Source organism: Candoia aspera, chromosome 17, assembly GCF_035149785.1.
Source record: "Candoia aspera isolate rCanAsp1 chromosome 17, rCanAsp1.hap2, whole genome shotgun sequence".
NCBI lineage: Eukaryota > Metazoa > Chordata > Lepidosauria > Squamata > Boidae > Candoia > Candoia aspera.
The window spans coordinates 3,418,370-3,434,950 of NC_086169.1; the positions used below are offsets into that span (position 1 = coordinate 3,418,370).

The 16,581-nt window shown below is 46.1% G+C and overlaps 1 protein-coding gene across 1 annotated transcript; it reads right to left on the reverse strand.

Annotated features, from left to right (window-relative positions):
* Window positions 1-1,844: 1,844 nt before the first annotated feature.
* Window positions 1,845-16,581, reverse strand: LOC134506525 (lysosomal acid glucosylceramidase-like). Its single transcript, XM_063316747.1, has 10 exons — window positions 16,428-16,581; window positions 14,832-15,023; window positions 14,541-14,687; window positions 12,995-13,128; window positions 11,123-11,295; window positions 6,943-7,180; window positions 4,886-5,113; window positions 4,066-4,229; window positions 3,090-3,215; window positions 1,845-2,210 (listed from the first exon to the last, which is right to left on the reverse strand). The coding sequence occupies exons 1-10, from the start codon at window positions 16,492-16,494 to the stop codon at window positions 2,108-2,110; spliced, it is 1,572 nt and encodes a 523-aa protein (XP_063172817.1). The 5' UTR covers window positions 16,495-16,581; the 3' UTR covers window positions 1,845-2,107.

Sequence of the window (16,581 nt, forward strand, 5' to 3'; positions counted from 1 at the left end):
CTGGAAAATGGGATGGGTGGCGGGGGGAGAATCTGAAGCAATATTCATTTCTCCCTAAAGCCACACAGCCTTCAAACTACTCCAGCTTTGGATCAAAAGCAGCTGAAGGGAGATATCCCACCTGCACGGATTTCACGCTTTCTAACCTTGCCATAAAGAGTTTTCTTTTCGGTCCTGGCAAAATAAGGATCCACCTGTAATAGGATGAAGAGATGCTGCCAAGGGAATGGTCAGATAAGAGGCGGCTTAGCCCACAGTTGCATAATGGGAGGGATAAGAGGCTCAGAAGGGACCCTCCCTGGTTTCTCGGGCTGTAAAGGAAACGAGGGGAGGATTGGACTTTCAGACTTGCAAGATTGATGTCAGCCTTACCAGGTAGGCCAGATGGGAAACACAACCAGATGAGCTAATTCTATTTTATTGTAAGGTTACATTAACAGAAACTTGCAAGTCTGAAAGTACAGTTTTCCTGCTGTCTCCTTCACAGCCCAAGAAACCAGGGAGGGTCCCTTCTGAGCCTCTTTGCCCACCCATTATGCAGCTGCGGGCTAAGCCGCCTTTTATCTGACCATTCCCTAGGCAGCATCTCTTTGCCCCGTCTCCCAAGATTTTTCCTGCATACTATTACACCAGCCAAGCTTACTTTGTGTTCCTCCCCAAGGGAGGAGGACAACTGAAACCCCCCCATGCATCCCACTGCACTCCACCTCACCCAATAAAAGTGGCTAGGTAAACGGTGAAAATGTAACGCATTTCAAAAGATGCTTGGTAAAACCCTCCACGCTGACATAGTTCCCACTTGGGCACGTGCTACAATGAAGAAAAGGTAGAACAATAAGAGGGATGTGGAATGTGTTTTGTGTTTTTTTTGCACCAAGAAAGGTATTATTTCTAAACCACAAGAAGTCATGGATCCACTCCAGTCTGGGTTTGCTGAACTCCAACTGCAAGGCGTCCGTTCTGCATCTTCAAAAAGGTTTCAAAGCTACAGGCAGGGAAAGGCATTTGGAATGACGGTCACAGAGAGGAAACAAAGTTGGTTTGATTGAGGGCTATACTTTGAGAAGATTGAGGGGGGCACAAAGATCGGTGTGCCAAAAAAATATTAAAAACCCACAAGCTATTTCGATCCTCCCTTGTGCAGGGCACGTAATCTGAAGTTGGAAAACGGCAGATCTTTGTGGATTAGTATAAGCTAAGCATCGGTATTAAGTTGTGGAATATGGGGAAAAAAATGAAGACGGAGAGAGCAAACGCGGGAGAAAGATGGTCCCACGTGCTTAACTTCAAATGCCGACCGCGGAGTAGATGTCATAAGTACCGATGGCAAGCAGGAGGGGGCCTCTATCCAGGGGGGAAAATGCATGCATAGTACTGAGGAATTAAGCAGCCATTCAAAGAGACACAGATCAGACCCGCCTTGACTTTGGGGTTTATCTGTCTGGGTTTTCCCACGCTTCTTCAGTTTGTTAGGATTCTGTCTTATGTAGCAGTAATAAACACTAGAGACCTGCTCCTCGTCTCAGCGTGGTTCCTGACTGTTAGGACAGTAGCTAGGAATCCGGAACAGGAATGGACTCAGCCAACTTCATCAAGGTCCACCTCTATGAGACAAAACTCGTAACTTGGCTTTGAGATGGCCAGTTGTGAGAAGCAGTCTCTGCAGCTTATAAGCCACGATCTGTGGCTTAATCAAGCGCACTCCACAGATGATTGGGCAACACAGCGCAGCGCTTGACAATGCGTGAAGCCAACAGTCGTGCCAGGAAAAGCATCCGTAATACAATTCCCAGCCAGAAAAGATGGGGGGACACCTTGGTTTGGATTCATTTTGACCACACCAGTTTTAAAAAAAAGGCACTGGAAATCACTCCAGCATCCTTGGTCTCGCTCACCCAAAGAGTACAGCGAACATCAAATCTCAGCTTCTTCAGCCATTGTAAAGATCCATCTCCCAGTGTGAGGATGAAGAGCATAATCCATTGGGCTGAACCAACCTCTCAACTCCCCAAAGGGCTAGCAAACTATCCAGTTGACTTGGCTTCTCTCTCTCCTTCCTCCCTCCCTCTTCCTTCCTTCCTTCCCTCCCTCTATTCTTTCTCCTTCCTCACTGGCGCCGCCAGAGATAGGTCTGGATGGAGCTGGCAGGGATTTCGGTTAAAATAAACCCAAGGGAATCAGAAATTCCAATGGAGACGTTGAACAAAGACCTGTGGAGAAAGGAGATGGAAAAGAAGGGAAGGAAGAAAAGAGGGAAGAGAAGAGGGAAAAAAGGGGGAAGGGGAAGGGGAAGGGGAAGGGGAAGGAGAAGGAGAAGGAGAAGGGGAAGGGGAAGGGGAAGGGGAAGGGGAAGGAGAAACACAATTACAAGACTTTGGGTAAACAGACCCACAACTCCAACTGTTCCCTTTTACTCCCAACGTATTTATCAAGACATTTTAATGAACCACAGGGTTTCTAAAGAGGACTTTCTAAAATACAGTAAAATGGGTAGACAGCAGCTGAAATTTCCTTTCAACAGCCTGGCTAAGGTCTCCAGAGGAGAGTGAGGTTAACAGTCCCTGCCCTTGGGAAGACACCACGTTCCAAAGCTTGGAACAAACCATTACTCTCTCCCCCAAACTGCATTTAAAAAGTACCACCTTTTAGTGGCTAAGAAGCTTTAAAAGTAGCCCGCGACGTCCAAAGGAGGCAAAGCAGGTCGCAAATATCCTGCCTTTTTTAGGAAGGGCTGAAATCTCCCAACACCGGGCCTTGAAAGTGAGCGTGGGAGGGCGGCTAGAGGCTTTGACGCCTCGTTTCGTTTCAAAAAGTAAAGCCAGATTCAGACCACTGAAATGGGCACCTTTTTTGGCCGCCCTGCTCTCTTCTGACTCCAGAATGGAGCAAAAAGTCATCACGGTGGAATTGAGATTCTGGATGAACTTTGGTCAAGGGACAGGCTAACTTTGTATTGTGAACCTTGGGTAGTGTGCTTTGGGGTGGGGCGGGGGGTTTGAAAAGGAAAAAATGGAAAGCCTTCATGAGGACTAGAAACTTGGCTCTTCAAAGTATCGGCTAAATACACATTTGGAATACCTGACACTCACCGGTTAAGGACAACCACCACCATGGATCCATCGGGGCGAAGCAAGGCGACGTGCTCCAAGTTAACATTAGCAAAACTTTCAATAACCGTCAGCCCAACACGCTGAGAATCTTCAAGAATGAATTTGCTAAGTAGGGAGAAAAAGGAGGAGATGATGAAGGGATCTCACCAGGTAGAAGCCAGCAAGGATCCACCCTGGTTTAGCAACGCAGGAGCACAAACTGGGGGAACATGGTTCCTTGTAAAGCTCTGTCTTAAGACAGTACACAGAGCATTCCCCTCCACTTTTTCCCAAAGTGACAACCCCGTAGGGTAGGTTGGTAGGTTGAGCTTAAGGTTGAGCTTAAGGTTGAACTTAAGGTTGGTGGGTTGAGCTTAAGGTTGAGCTTAAGGTTGGTGGGTTGAGCTTAAGGTTGAGCTTAAGGTTGAACTTAAGGTTGGTGGGTTGAGCTTAAGGTTGGTGGATTGAGCTTAAGGTTGGTGGGTTGAGCTTAAGGTTGAGCTTAAGGTTGAACTTAAGGTTGGTGGGTTGAGCTTAAGGTTGGTGGATTGACCTTAAGGTTGGTGGATTGAGCTTAAGGTTGAATTTAAGGTTGAGCTTCAGGTTGGTGGGTTGAGTTTAAGATTGATCTTAAGGTTGGTGGGTTGAGCTTAAAGTTCCCTGTTGAGCATCTATGATCAAGGGTGGACCTAAACCTGGTACACCCTTGGAATAACGCCCCCAAATCCATAAAGAGGGGCCTTCCTATCCCATCATTTAGACCGAATTGAATTTCACCACATTTGCACTGAGTTTGCACGAGACAGAGCCAGTTCTCCCTTCATTGACTTTGTCCAACCCAGCTCTGTTTCTGTTCTTCTTCAGAACCAAGAAGACCAGAATCTTATTCGAAGTTTCATCGCGAATCCTAACCCCCTAATTTCCCTCTTTTGCGGCTCAACGGCCACCACTCTCCACCCATGCCAGGCAGTCGCACCTGAAGTGCCCCAAGTGGTAGAACATGGGCTGCTTATAGAAGCTGTCGCTGCTGGAGTCCACAATGATCGCACTGTCCACATAGTTGTTAACCCAGTTGGGGCCTCCTTCTAAATCCAGTGCCAGGTTCCAGTCGATCCAACCGACAACATGGTGATTCAGGTTCTAGAAGGAAGATGGGGAAGAGTCAGGATCTCTGGATCTCTGGGGAGGGGGAGGATGGCATGCCAAGCCCTTCCCTCCCTGCCTCATCCTTCCTTCCTTCCTCCCTTTCCTTTCCTTCTTTTTCTTTCTCCTCCCCTGCCTCTCCTTCCTTCCTCTCTTCTTTCCTCTATTCCTTCCACCCTTCCTTCCTTCCTTCCTTCTCCATCTATCTCCCTTCCTTCCTTCCTTCCTTCCTTCCATCCATCTTTCCCTTCCTTCCTTCTCCTTCATCTCTCTACCTTCCTTCCTTCCTTCCATCCATCTTTCCCTTCCTTCCTTCTCCTTCATCTACCTTCCTTCCTTCCTTCCATCCATCCATCTTTCCCTTCCTTCCTTCTCCTTCATCTCTCTTCCTTCCTTCCTTCCTTCCTTCCTTCCTTCCTTCCTTCCATCCAGCTTTCTCTCCCTTCCTTCTCCTTCATCTCTCTCTCTTCCTTCCTTCCTTCTCCTTCATCTCCCTTCCTTCCTTCCATCCATCCATCTTTCCCTTCCTTCCTTTTCCTTCATCTCTCTCTCTTCCTTCCTTCCTTCTCTTTCATCTCCCTCCCTCCCTCCCTCTTTCTTTCTTCCCTTCATCATAATTTATCTCCCTCCCTTCCCCAGGTCTGCCGTCGTACCTCCAAGATGCTGTGGCTGTACTCTTCCCCCCGGGCCCAGGAGCCAAGGATAACATCCTTTTCCCAAAAGTGAGAGCCGGCACAGGCTTCGGTGGCGATCAGGAAATAATCTGGGAAGAGGTGGTGGGTGGTTTCTACCGTGTCCTTGATGGGGCTGATGAAATCCAAGTACCAGTGGACCCCAATGCCGTGGACGTAACGATACGCTTGGCTCTCGCTGCTCAACACCTGGCCATGGAAAAGGATGGGGCATGTCGTGACACAGTTAGAAGGCAAAGACGGATGCTGGTTGACTTCACAGAATCAGAGTTGGGGTCATCCAGTCCAACCCCCTGCAGAACCGCAGGAGTCGCTACACCATCCCAGTTAGAGTACTATCTGGCCTGTTTGAAAACCTCCAGGTGAACTCGCCTTCTTGCTCTTAAAAAGCCTGAAAAATCTCAGACCAGTTGGCTTTGGGATGGGAGACCACCAGGAAGTCCTCAAGCACCACCTTCCACATTGTGGCCAAGGACACTTAGCTCCTAAAAAGGCTTCCGGAAGGGCTGAGGAATTAACGAAGAGAAGCAATGCCTTGTAATCTTTGAAAAGGAACGCAGCAAAAAAAGGAGATGTGGTGGAGAAGAACAGGAGACTATCTCGGACGTTTTCAGATATTTCTCAGCCCTGTTCCTGTCCCGAATCTCTTACTATACATGAATTAGCAATTAACTTTAATCATGATTTTCAACACCTGTTCTTCCTAAATAGCTTGAGACTGGCAATTAAGGTCCTTCCTTTTTTTTTTTTGCTTACCTGTCTAAAAGTCTACACCGCAGAGCAGTGGTAAGCAAGGGCTGGCCTACCTTCCTTCCTTCGCCTTGAAATCTTTGCCGGTCAGTTTCTCCATTAGATGATCATCCCTTCTATTACTTTTTTTTTTTAACTGCATCTACATCTTCCAAAAAGTTTTGCCAGCCAAGATACGTTTAAGCTGGTATTTTAAACGTTTTATTAATTAATTAACTAACTAACTAACTAACTATATTTTTACACTGCCCATCTTGAAACGACTCTGGATGGTTTACAAAGAGTTTAAAACAATAGCAGTTAAATATCAATTAAAAAGAAACATTGTACAAATGTAAATATATAATTTTAAAAAATAAACAATAAAATAAATATAAAATCAGAATTTTACAGCTTCCTGCAGTCCTGCACCAAGCTTTCAAGACTTCCAGGAAGTTGATTAACCTATTTTTACGTGCTAGGGGAACCTTGGCACCATCTGTCCTAACAGTGAGACACACGCTGAGACGAGGAGCAGGTCTCTAGTGTTTATTACTGCTACATAAACAGAATCCTAACAAACTGAAGAAGCGTGGGAAAACCCAGACAGATAAACCCCAAAGGCTAAGGCGGGCCTGATCTGTGTCTCTTTGAATGGCTGCTTAATTCCTCAGTACTACGCCTGCGCTTTACAGCCTGGATGGGAGCCCCCTGCTCGCCATCCTTACTCATGACATCATCCACCTTCCAAGCCTTAAGGACTACAGGCAGTCCTCGCTTAATGACCATTTGTTTAACGATGGCTCAGAGATACGACGGGGCTAAAAAGTTACTTACGACCCATCCTCAAAGTTATGACCATTGCACTACCCCTGTGCTCACACGATTGCGATTTGGGCGCTTGGCAACCAGCTCGCATTTACGACCGTTTGCAGCATCCCGCGGTCTCATCATCATGATTTGCAACCTTCCCAGCCAGCTACTGATCCGAAAAATCAATTGCAAACAATTGATCTGCTTTACAACCATCGTGATCTGCTTTATGGCCACAGTGACTCGCTTGATGACCGCCGCAAAAATGGTTGTAAAATCGAGGCCGGCCACATGGTGCATCGCTTAGCGACTCAAATTCTGGTCCCTGTTGTGGTCGTTAAGCAAGGACTACTTGTAGAAGCTTGATTTGTTAAAAAAAATATATTTTTTTTAAAGTTAAAACAAAAGGGAGGGGTGGAAGCCCGCAGCCCTGGGGAATTACAGCCTTTTGTTTTTGCGGTTCTAAGGCCACTCACCACTTTAGCCCACTTAGGGAGATGGATTCGGTTGTCATCTAGGATAATAAGCCGGATGCCCTTGTGCGAACTCTGGGCCAGGGCAGGGCCGAGGTCCAGCGCAATGAAGTCCCGCTGCAATTCTGCTGTAAACCCCAATGTTTGGAAAGGATAATTCTGCACGAACCCCGAGGAAGGCTCGTTTTGAGCAGTGACAGCCCAGAAGGTTAAATTCTGCTTGGCGTACTCATCAAGAAACCTGGCAAAGGGAAACAGACGCCATTAATTTTTGCAGCTTCCAGGCAAAAGGTCCGGGTTCTAATTCAGTAAAGGAAAAAAAAAAACTCCTGTCTGAAATTCAGGACATCTAATCAGCCTTGACAGTACTAAGCTAATTGCAGTTTGGTGTTTGAAGGCAGATCATGAGGACTAGACCCATACAATTATTCCTACCTTTTTTCAAAAATAATGAGAGAGACCATACTTGGTTGGAAGATTCGCGCTGTGCAAAATTCCTTCTTTTTGCTATCAACTTGCAACACTTAAGCTGAGAATATCCTGGGAGTTGGGGTGGCAACAACTTTACAAGGCAAAGGTTTGACAAAATCAATTTTAGCTGCCCTCGACTGACCTGCGAGCTTTTATAATATCGTGTTATTTTTTGGCCTGGCTTGGAGCAACTTAGAATCTGAACTCGAGACGGGTTTGTTTTTTTTTTCAAACTCAGCCAAAGCTCTTAAGGTAGCTGCCATAAAAGAACACGGCTTGTTGAACAAACCATGGTGGCATGGTTCACGCACTGCTCCTCGGCCACAGGACACAAATCGGCACATTGCACATCAAATTGCAGCGTGGCTCCGCGTGCAGCTGAACCGGCTGCATATGTTGTTTTGATTCCTCAGCGGGAGTTTTCAACTTCCCACGAAAGGGGTGTAGGGAACACCTTAAAATCCAGACTCTTTGCAATGCGTAAAAAACCACATTATTTTAACAAGAGCCAGATGCATCTTCCAAACTGGATTAACTGCCCGTGACTCCACGGAGCTATCTGCAGTTGAAGGAATGGAAAAAAAAAACAAAAACGTACGTCAATGAAGTAGTCAGAGCCAGCCGGGACGATACAAGCAGTTTAGAAGTCTGGAACAATTTTTTCCATTCATTCTGCCCCAGGGAACCTGTTTTTGAGCAACAACTGGATGGCTCCAGTTTAAACAAAACTCTTGAGAACCAGAGAAGATTCTGACTCAAAATTCAGGGCTGAATTTTTTATAAACACAGTGACCATTATGTCCTTTATTGTAAAGGCCAGTCTTCTATTTCAGAAAGCTGTCCTGTAGATTTAGAGGTAGTCCTCACTTAACAACCATTTGTTCAGTGATGGTTCGGACTTATGACGGTGCTGAAAAAAATCTACATACAAGAGGTCCTCATACTTATAACCGTTGCAGCATCGCCATGGTCACATGATCACAATTTGGGCGTTTGGCAACCAGTTCGCATTTACGAGCATCACAGCGTCCCACGGTCACATGATCACCAATTTTTTTACCTTCCCAGCTGGCTTCTGGCAGGCAAAATCAACAGGGAACTACGTGATTCACTTAATGCCCACAGTGATTTGCTTAATGACTGCTACAAAAAAGGTAGTAAAATCAGGTCAGATTCGCTTAATGACTACTTCACTTAGCAACCAAAATTCCAGTCCCAATTGTGGTTGTTAAGCAAGGACTACCTGTGTCTATTTTTTTTAAACCTCACTTTTATTATATTTTATTTTGGTCATTTAATTTACACCATACACGTGGTATCACTTCACGCTCAGTCTTTCACATTCATGTGAAAAATATGGAAATTGAACTGTCTTTTTTAAATACATTGATGTATCTTGTTTGATTTTAGATATTTTTATTAGAATATGCATTTGTGTAAAGTGTTTCTTGGCTTGGCTCTTGAATATTCCTTTGTAAAGCAAAGTTAGAAACATCAACAATTAATTTTTTTCATCCTTACAAACCTCATTCAGATTTGCCCCTTTTTCAAGTTGGCCCTTCATTTTTTCCAAGAAAATACAGTCACCGTCATTATAAAGGTTCTGAGATAGCATTTGTGACTGTGGGAAGGGACTAATTTATACCAATAGAAGATAAATAATTCTAAGAGTGGGAAGCAGGGACAAGGAGCCTGGGTGAGTTGTTGTTTATTCGTTCAGTCGCTTCCGACTCTTCCTGACTCCATGGACCAGCCCACGCCAGAGCTTCCTGTCGGTCGTCAACACCCCCAGCTCCCCCAGGGACGAGTCCATCACCTCCAGAATGTCATCCATCCACCTTGCCCTTGGTCAGCCCCTCTTCCTTTTGCCCTCCACTCTCCCCAGCATCAGCATCTTCTCCAGGGTGTCCTGTCTTCTCATTAGGTGGCCAAAGTATTTCAGTTTTGCCTTTAGTATCATTCCCTCAAGTGAGCAGTCTGGCTTTATTTCCTGGAGGATGGACTGGTTTGACCTTCTGGCAGTCCAAGGCACTCTCAGGATTTTCCTCCAACACCACAGTCCAAAAGCATCTGTCTTCCTTCGCTCAGCCTTCCTTATGGTCCAGCTCTCGCAGCCATATGTTACTATGGGGAACACCATTGCTTTAACTATGCAGACCTTTGTTGTCAGTGTGATGTCTCTGCTCTTGACTATTTTATCGAGATTTGTCATTGCTCTTCTCCCAAGGATTAAGCGTCTTCTGATTTCCTGACTGCAGTCAGCATCTGCAGTAATCTTCGCACCTAGAAATGCGAAGTCTTTCACTGCTTCTACATTTTCTCCCTCTATTTGCCAGTTATCAATCAAGCCGGTTGCCATAATCTTGGTTTTTCTGAGGTTTAGCTGCAAGCCAGCTTTTGCACTTTCTTCTTTCGCCTTCATCATAAGGCTCTTCAGTTCCTCTTCGCTTTCAGCCATCAGAGTGGTATCATCTGCATATCCCTGGGTGAGTACGTATCCGAAATTAGTAATAATAATAATAATAATAGTCAATTGCAAAAGGCAACTTTACTTGGAACAGCCGACAACCTGCGATGATGTCACCATGAGCATTAAGTGAACTACGTGGTCATTAAGCAAATCACACAGTTCCTCATCGATTTTACTTGCCAGAAGCCAGCCAGGAAGGTCAAAAATGGCGATCACGTGACCACGGGATGCTGTGACGGTCATAAATGCAAACCAGTTGCCATGTGCCCAAATTATGATGACATGACTGGGGAACACTGTGACCATCGTAAGTGTGAGAACCAGTTGTAAGTCATCTTTTTCAACACCACTGTAAGTCCGAACTGTCACTAAACAAATGGTTGTTAAGTGAAGACTGCCTGTATGAACCTGAGATTTACTGTTGAACAGTAAATTTCACCATGAAAGGAGGATTTAAGAATACAGGCAAGGCTTGTAAATCTGCACAGGCTGGAAAAAGAGGCTGGCATCACAAGGCTGGTTGAAAGACCAACTTCTCCAGAAACCTCACTGGTGCCCAGTCAGTCTTGCTGAGGGATGTTAGGTAAGCCTCAGTGATTTAAGAGCATGAATGGGAATTGATTACTAACACTGTTTATACAAACCAATTGTTGTTCTTGAAGCCTTGGGCCGATCCCAAACCATCCCTACATCTCAAATTAAAAAACGAGGGTGGTCTGCCTAGACCCCAGAAATTCTGCCCCAAGCCCATCATGTCAGGAACATTCACCAAGGATGGTTCATCTAGGCAAGACTGAATCCCCAGCTTCATAATATGATTAGTAATAATACTTCTGCAGGTATTCTCCACCTGGTTAGGTCTGGTTCCTGCAAATTGGGGGTTCTATCTCTGTGAAGTCCTACGCAGAGGAAGGCCGTGATCTGAGGCCTTTTGCCCCCATCCACTCAGCCTCTCTGCAAAGGAAGGCTCGGGCGGCACATTTGGAGGGGACAAGAAGGAGGTTAAGAAGCCCATACACATTTGCTAAATAAATAAGATAAATTATTAAATTATTGTTAGCGCAAGGTGCAGCCTTGCTCTCCACCATCTGGAGAGGTGAATGGGCAAAGTGGAGGTCTCCGTACCACAAGCCAACTACAGGGGGCGACACTGCGAGCTGCAGTACCCTTTTCCGCCTGCAGAGGGCGCTCTCCCACCCAAATAAAGACAGCTCCCTGCAGACATTAGGCTGCCGGTTTTACCTGACAAAATAATCCGCCCAGGTTCTGTGGAAGGCATCTCCTGCCTGCCCTTTCAGGCACCCCTTTCCTTTCCAGTCCTCGTTGGTTTTCATCCAAATCGGAGAAGTCCACGGACTGGCCAGCAAGGAGATGGGCTTCTTCGACATGGCGTTGGCTCGATGGATCAGCGGGATCTACGGGGAGAAGGAAGGGGGAGTCAACGAAGACCCGCGACGGCAGCCCCGAGTCGGAGACCAGGAAGGTCCAGATGCTCTTTTGGCAAATGACAAAGTAGGATCTTGGGGGTGGGGGGGCGTTCCAATTTGCCAAGGAAAAAGTGGTCCCCAAAATTCAGAGAAGCCCCTGAAAAATAAGAAAAAACAGCTGGATTTCCATGAAATGCACGATATCCAGAAATAAAACCATTGTCCTGAACAAAAAAAGGAAGTTTGGGGGGGGCTTTACACTGTCCAAGCCGCATCTCTCTAGTAGATAGGTAGGTTGGTAGGAGATAGATAGACAGATGCTAGATATAGATTAGAAAACAGATTAGAAAATAGAGATGATAGAGAGAGAGAGAGATGATAGACAGATAGATAGATAGAGATAGAGAAAGATAGATATATAGATAGAGATAGAGATAGAGATAGAGATAGAGATAGATAGATAGACAGATGCGAGATATAATTAGAAGACAGATAATGATAGATTAGTAGATAGATTAAAAGAGATAATGATAGATTGATTAGAAAGATACATTAGAATATACAGATATAGCTTAGAAAGATAGATCATAATGATAGATTAGTAGATACATTATATCGAATATATCTATGTTCTAGATTAGTAGAGAGATAACAGATAGATGGTCTAATGTATGTTTCTATTATCTCTCTCCTAATCTACAGCTATCTTCTAATCTATTAGTAGATATAGATTAGAAATAGATATAGATATAGAGAAAGATAATTAGAAGATAATGACAGATTTGAAGACAGACTGGAAACTAGAGAGATGAGAAGATGACAGACATAGATTAGTAGATAGATTGATAGATGTAGATTAGAAAACAGATAGAAGATTGATAGGAGACAGACAGGCAGATCCCCTAAAAGCATCCAGAAGCAAGGTGGCTATTTGGTGGGAGATCCAAGTGCATCTAAATGGGATCTGGTTCTTTTTCAGTCTTTCTTCAATACGGTGGCCCAGACAAACATGCCAGAGCCGTTTACGGCTGTTCCCAACGGATACCCTTTGCAACCCCCGTTCCAGATATTCCAACCAGGAACATCTTCTCCCGACGCTCATTCTGATTCACTCGGCCGCAGCAACATCGTCACAGACGAGATCGCAGCAAGAGGCGGGGAAAGTAAAGTTTGCAGAGCTCGTAAAACAGCTTCACAACACGCTCCCGGCTCCCCAAAAGTCGTATCAAGACTGGGGATGGATTGGTGCATCCTCAAATTGGGCATGGAAGGCTGGCAGGCACCCCCACTGTGCAGGACTGGGAATTGCCCAAGTTCCCAGTGGATCGCTCGAACTAGGCTGGTTAAGGGTTCAACACAGCCAGCAGGGAGAAAGACAGAAGAATCAGCACCCCCATATTCACACCATGAAACCTCTCCCTGATGCTATCAGGGTCCCATCAGCCCCTGCCCAAGGCTGAGACCCACGGGAATTGGAGTCTCCCAGCTGCCGGAGAACTGAAGACAGTGTCGCACCGAAAGAATTGTGTGGTGCAAATTCTACACTGCAGCTTACTTCTGCCGACGTTCCCAATTCCTTTACTTGGCAGAAGGCCTTGCCAAGCGCCTCTAAAAACCGGGATCAAAAGCACGGGCCCCTGCCGAGCCTGCCCACCCCTGCGCCAACCACCCCTTGGAGAAAGCTTACTTTCATTTGGAGGTCTTCTGCAACCAGGCTGAAATTCTTCTGCAGAAAGTCATACGGCGAATCGTTGTAAGTGTATGTCCGGATAGAGAAGTCACAGCTGGCCATCGGCATGCGCAACAGGTTGAATTCGATCCCTGCGGTGCACGGGAGGAGGGAAATAGTGGGTGTCTGACCATAATAACTTAGCTTATATGCACTCCGACCACTGTTTATCTGGCCATGCTGCCAACGGACCTTGAGATTTTTGGTTAGCAAATTCTAGTCTAAGTCCAAACTTTACAGGTAGTCCTCGTTTAACAACCACAATTGGGACCGGAGCTTTGGTTGCTAAGCACAGCAGTCATTAAATGAAGCCAACCCGATTTCGCAACTTTTTCAGTGGTCATTAAGTGAATCACCATGTCATTAAGCGAACCATGTGGTCGTTAAGCGAATCACGAGGTTCCCCATTGACTTTGCTGGCCATGAGCCAGCCGGGAAGGTCGAAAATGGTGATCTCGTGAGCGTGGGACGTTGCGACGGCCATAAACGTGAACCAGTTGCCAAGTGCCCAAATCGTGATCACGTGACTGCGGGGACGCTGCGATGGTTGTAAGTGTGAGGACCGGTCATAAGCTGGTTTTTTCCAGCACTGTCGTAAGTCTGAACCCTCACTAAACAAATGGTCATTAAGTGAGGACTACCTGTACAATGCCTTCACCAAAGGGTTGCGATGCTGATTGGACTGGCTGGTTCCTGCATTGCACTGAGCCTGGCAGGGATCTGTTGGCTGTGTTTCACTTGGGTTGTAAACTATGCCTTCTGGTTCGGTTTGCGCAAAGCCATCCAATTACTCAAATCAACGCCAAAGAAACAATCCGCGGAATGGCGTGAGAGAGTCATTTCTCATCTGGCCTTTTATAACAGGAGGACAGATCCAGATTGTCTCACCATTGCGAATCGGAGACATGCTACCCTCCACCCTTTAAAATAAACCAAACAAACAAAAACAAAAACAGGATACCAGCGATGTCCCCTTGAACTGCCTACATATAGGCGAAAAGGTAACTTCCTATGTCACAACTTTAACCTTCCTTTTAATCAGTGCCATTAATCTGAGCTCTTAAATTCTCCTTCCTTCAGTTAACTCTCTCCTGTTCAGGCAATAAGGAAGGAAACTGGATTCTTCCATCATTAACAATCCAAATAAGATCATTGTCTATTGTTATCTCTAACCCATGGTTCCACCAGGCGACTTGTTTTTCAGCCATGTTGGTCATGCTAAGAATTTGCATCTTCAGAAACAAGCCTGGCCTGGTTATTTTTTCCTCCTCCCTCCCTGTTTTCCTTCCTCTGTGCCATGCTCTCAAGTTGAAACTCCAAAGGTTAGGGCAGTTTCATTAGTCCCACCTGCAAACTGTTCTGGCAGCTAGGCTCATTTTTCCAGTTCAAACGCAGATTAAAATTCCCAAACGGGCATCCACCTTAACTTCGGTGTGAACTCAATTCGTTGTAGATCCCTTCCGCATCCCTCCTCAATCACTAAACCCCCTGCACTGGCATTCACCTTCTTCCGAGAAGTACGAACGAAGTAGGTTTTTCTGGGCATCCGGAGTTAGAGACAAGATGTTTATGGAGGCTGCATCGGTGATGGACCCCCCAAATCCTTTCACTCTTTGATACCGCTGGGCCACCTCCAAAACCAGGAGAAGATCTAAAAATGGGAAGGAGGGATAGGAGAAAGGGAAGACCACAGGTAGAACATTACTATCACGACTTCTCTTTCTTACCCAGCTGCTGGCCACTTGGGCTGGGAATTCTGGGAACTGTAGTCCTGACCCATCCATGGGAGAAATACCTGGACTTGACATTCTCTTCTGGAAATGCCCTTCGCTGCGCTCCAGCCGGTTCCCAGATTTGCTGCTCTCGTACATGACGAACTGGCCAAGGGGAGGGAGGGAGACAGGATCCTGGGTATCACAGTACGTGCGGTTGCAAACGCAGACGATAGCGTCACAGCCAAAATACTTCCGAATACAAGGTCTGCTGCCTGGATGGAAGAAGGGGCAATCGACACGAGAGAGGGATATTGTAATTGTATGTGGGAAAGACCTTGGGAGACGGGGGGAAGAGACGCTGCCTAGAGAACAGTCAGATAAGAGAGGGCTGAGCCTACAGCTGCATAATGGGTGGAGAAAGAGGCTCAGGTGGGACCCTCCCTAGTTTCTCGGGCTGTAAAGGAGACGGGGAGAATTGGACTTTCAGACTTGCAAGATTCTGTTAATGTGGCCTTAAAATAAATTCAAATTAGCTCATCTGGTCATGTTTCCTGTCTGGTCTACCTGGGAAGGCTGACGGTATGTGAGAAGGACCTTGAGAAACGGGGGGGAAAGACGCTGCCTAAGGAACGGTCAGATAAGAGAGGGCTTAGCCCACAGCTGCATAATGGGAGGGGAAAGAGGCTCAGGAGGGATCCCCCCTAGTTTTTCAGAGACAGGAGAATTGTACTTTCAGACTTGCAAGGTTCTGTCAATATAGCTTTACCATAAAGTAGAATTAGCTTATCCGGCCGTGTTTCCTGTCTGGTCTGCCTGGGAAGGCTGACAGACATACTCATAAACCCGAAGGCTCAACAAATCACTTACCACCCTACAAAAATGGGGGAGAGATGTCTCAATCCCGGCATCTTTGAGGAAGTAGGGAGGGAAGTTCTGCCAGTGTGCAATTCGCCACTTCCAAGTTAAGACAGCCAACTGCGCTCAGTTCCCTCCCCGCTTCCCAAGACGATGGATCTCTTGTATTTGCTGCTGATTGGACTTTCTTGGGCCTCCAAAATATCTGCGCCAAAACCAATCCCAAATTGTTGCCGTTTGCCAGGCTGGACCCCCGTTGAGAAGCGGTCTTAAGAATACCCGGCCAGGCTTTAAAACCTATTGATTGATCACGTGCCAGCAAGTCGCTTTCAATCCCTAGCAACCACAGAGGTAGATTTTCTCCCATCGTCCATTGCTTTATATTCTTCTAAACTGCAACGCTAAAGCCCACAACCACAGCGAGGGCCAGTTGCAAAAAGTATTTTTTTTAAAATTGCGGATGCACGGATTCTCAGAAGTAGATTTTTTTTTTTTAAAGCCAAGTAGCTAGGCCTGGATTCTGATTCTTCATTGTCACATCCCACTAACCAGAAGTGGTATATTAGAGTCAGAGGTAGCCAGATCCATCCTGAATTCTTCCAACATCCCTCATAAAAAAAAAGGCAGGAACTTTGCCAATTTAAGTTAAGGATCCACCTTCTCTTCCTGTCCCTGTTTGTAAACAAACAGCAAACTCATTCTCCAAATTTTTTACCCAGCCCAAACAGCTGACACAAAGTCAAATTGGAAGGAGTTGCATGCTTGGGGAAGAGGACTTTCAAGGTTTGAGGGAAGACAAGCATCCCTTCGCCAAAACGCACCTGTTGCCACCTTGGCCAGGCCCAGCAAGAAGACCAAAGCGAGAAGATGGACTGTCCGGAACTCCATCGTCACCCTGATGCCTGACACTGGGTTGCAAAATCAGGACGTTAGGAGATCAGAGGCCCCAAGCGGTTCTTCGCAACTGCAAAGGCC

Coding starts and splice junctions, on each gene's coding strand:
- LOC134506525 (XM_063316747.1), bottom strand. CDS start 16,494: ATGGAGTTCCGGACAGTCCATCTTCTCGCTTTGGTCTTCTTGCTGGGC. Junction 15,024..16,427: donor CCTGGCCAAGGTGGCAACAG/GTGCGTTTTGGC, acceptor TCTTCCATCCAG/GCAGCAGACCTTGTATTCGG. Junction 14,688..14,831: donor GAAGAGAATGTCAAGTCCAG/GTATTTCTCCCA, acceptor TCCCATTTTTAG/ATCTTCTCCTGGTTTTGGAG.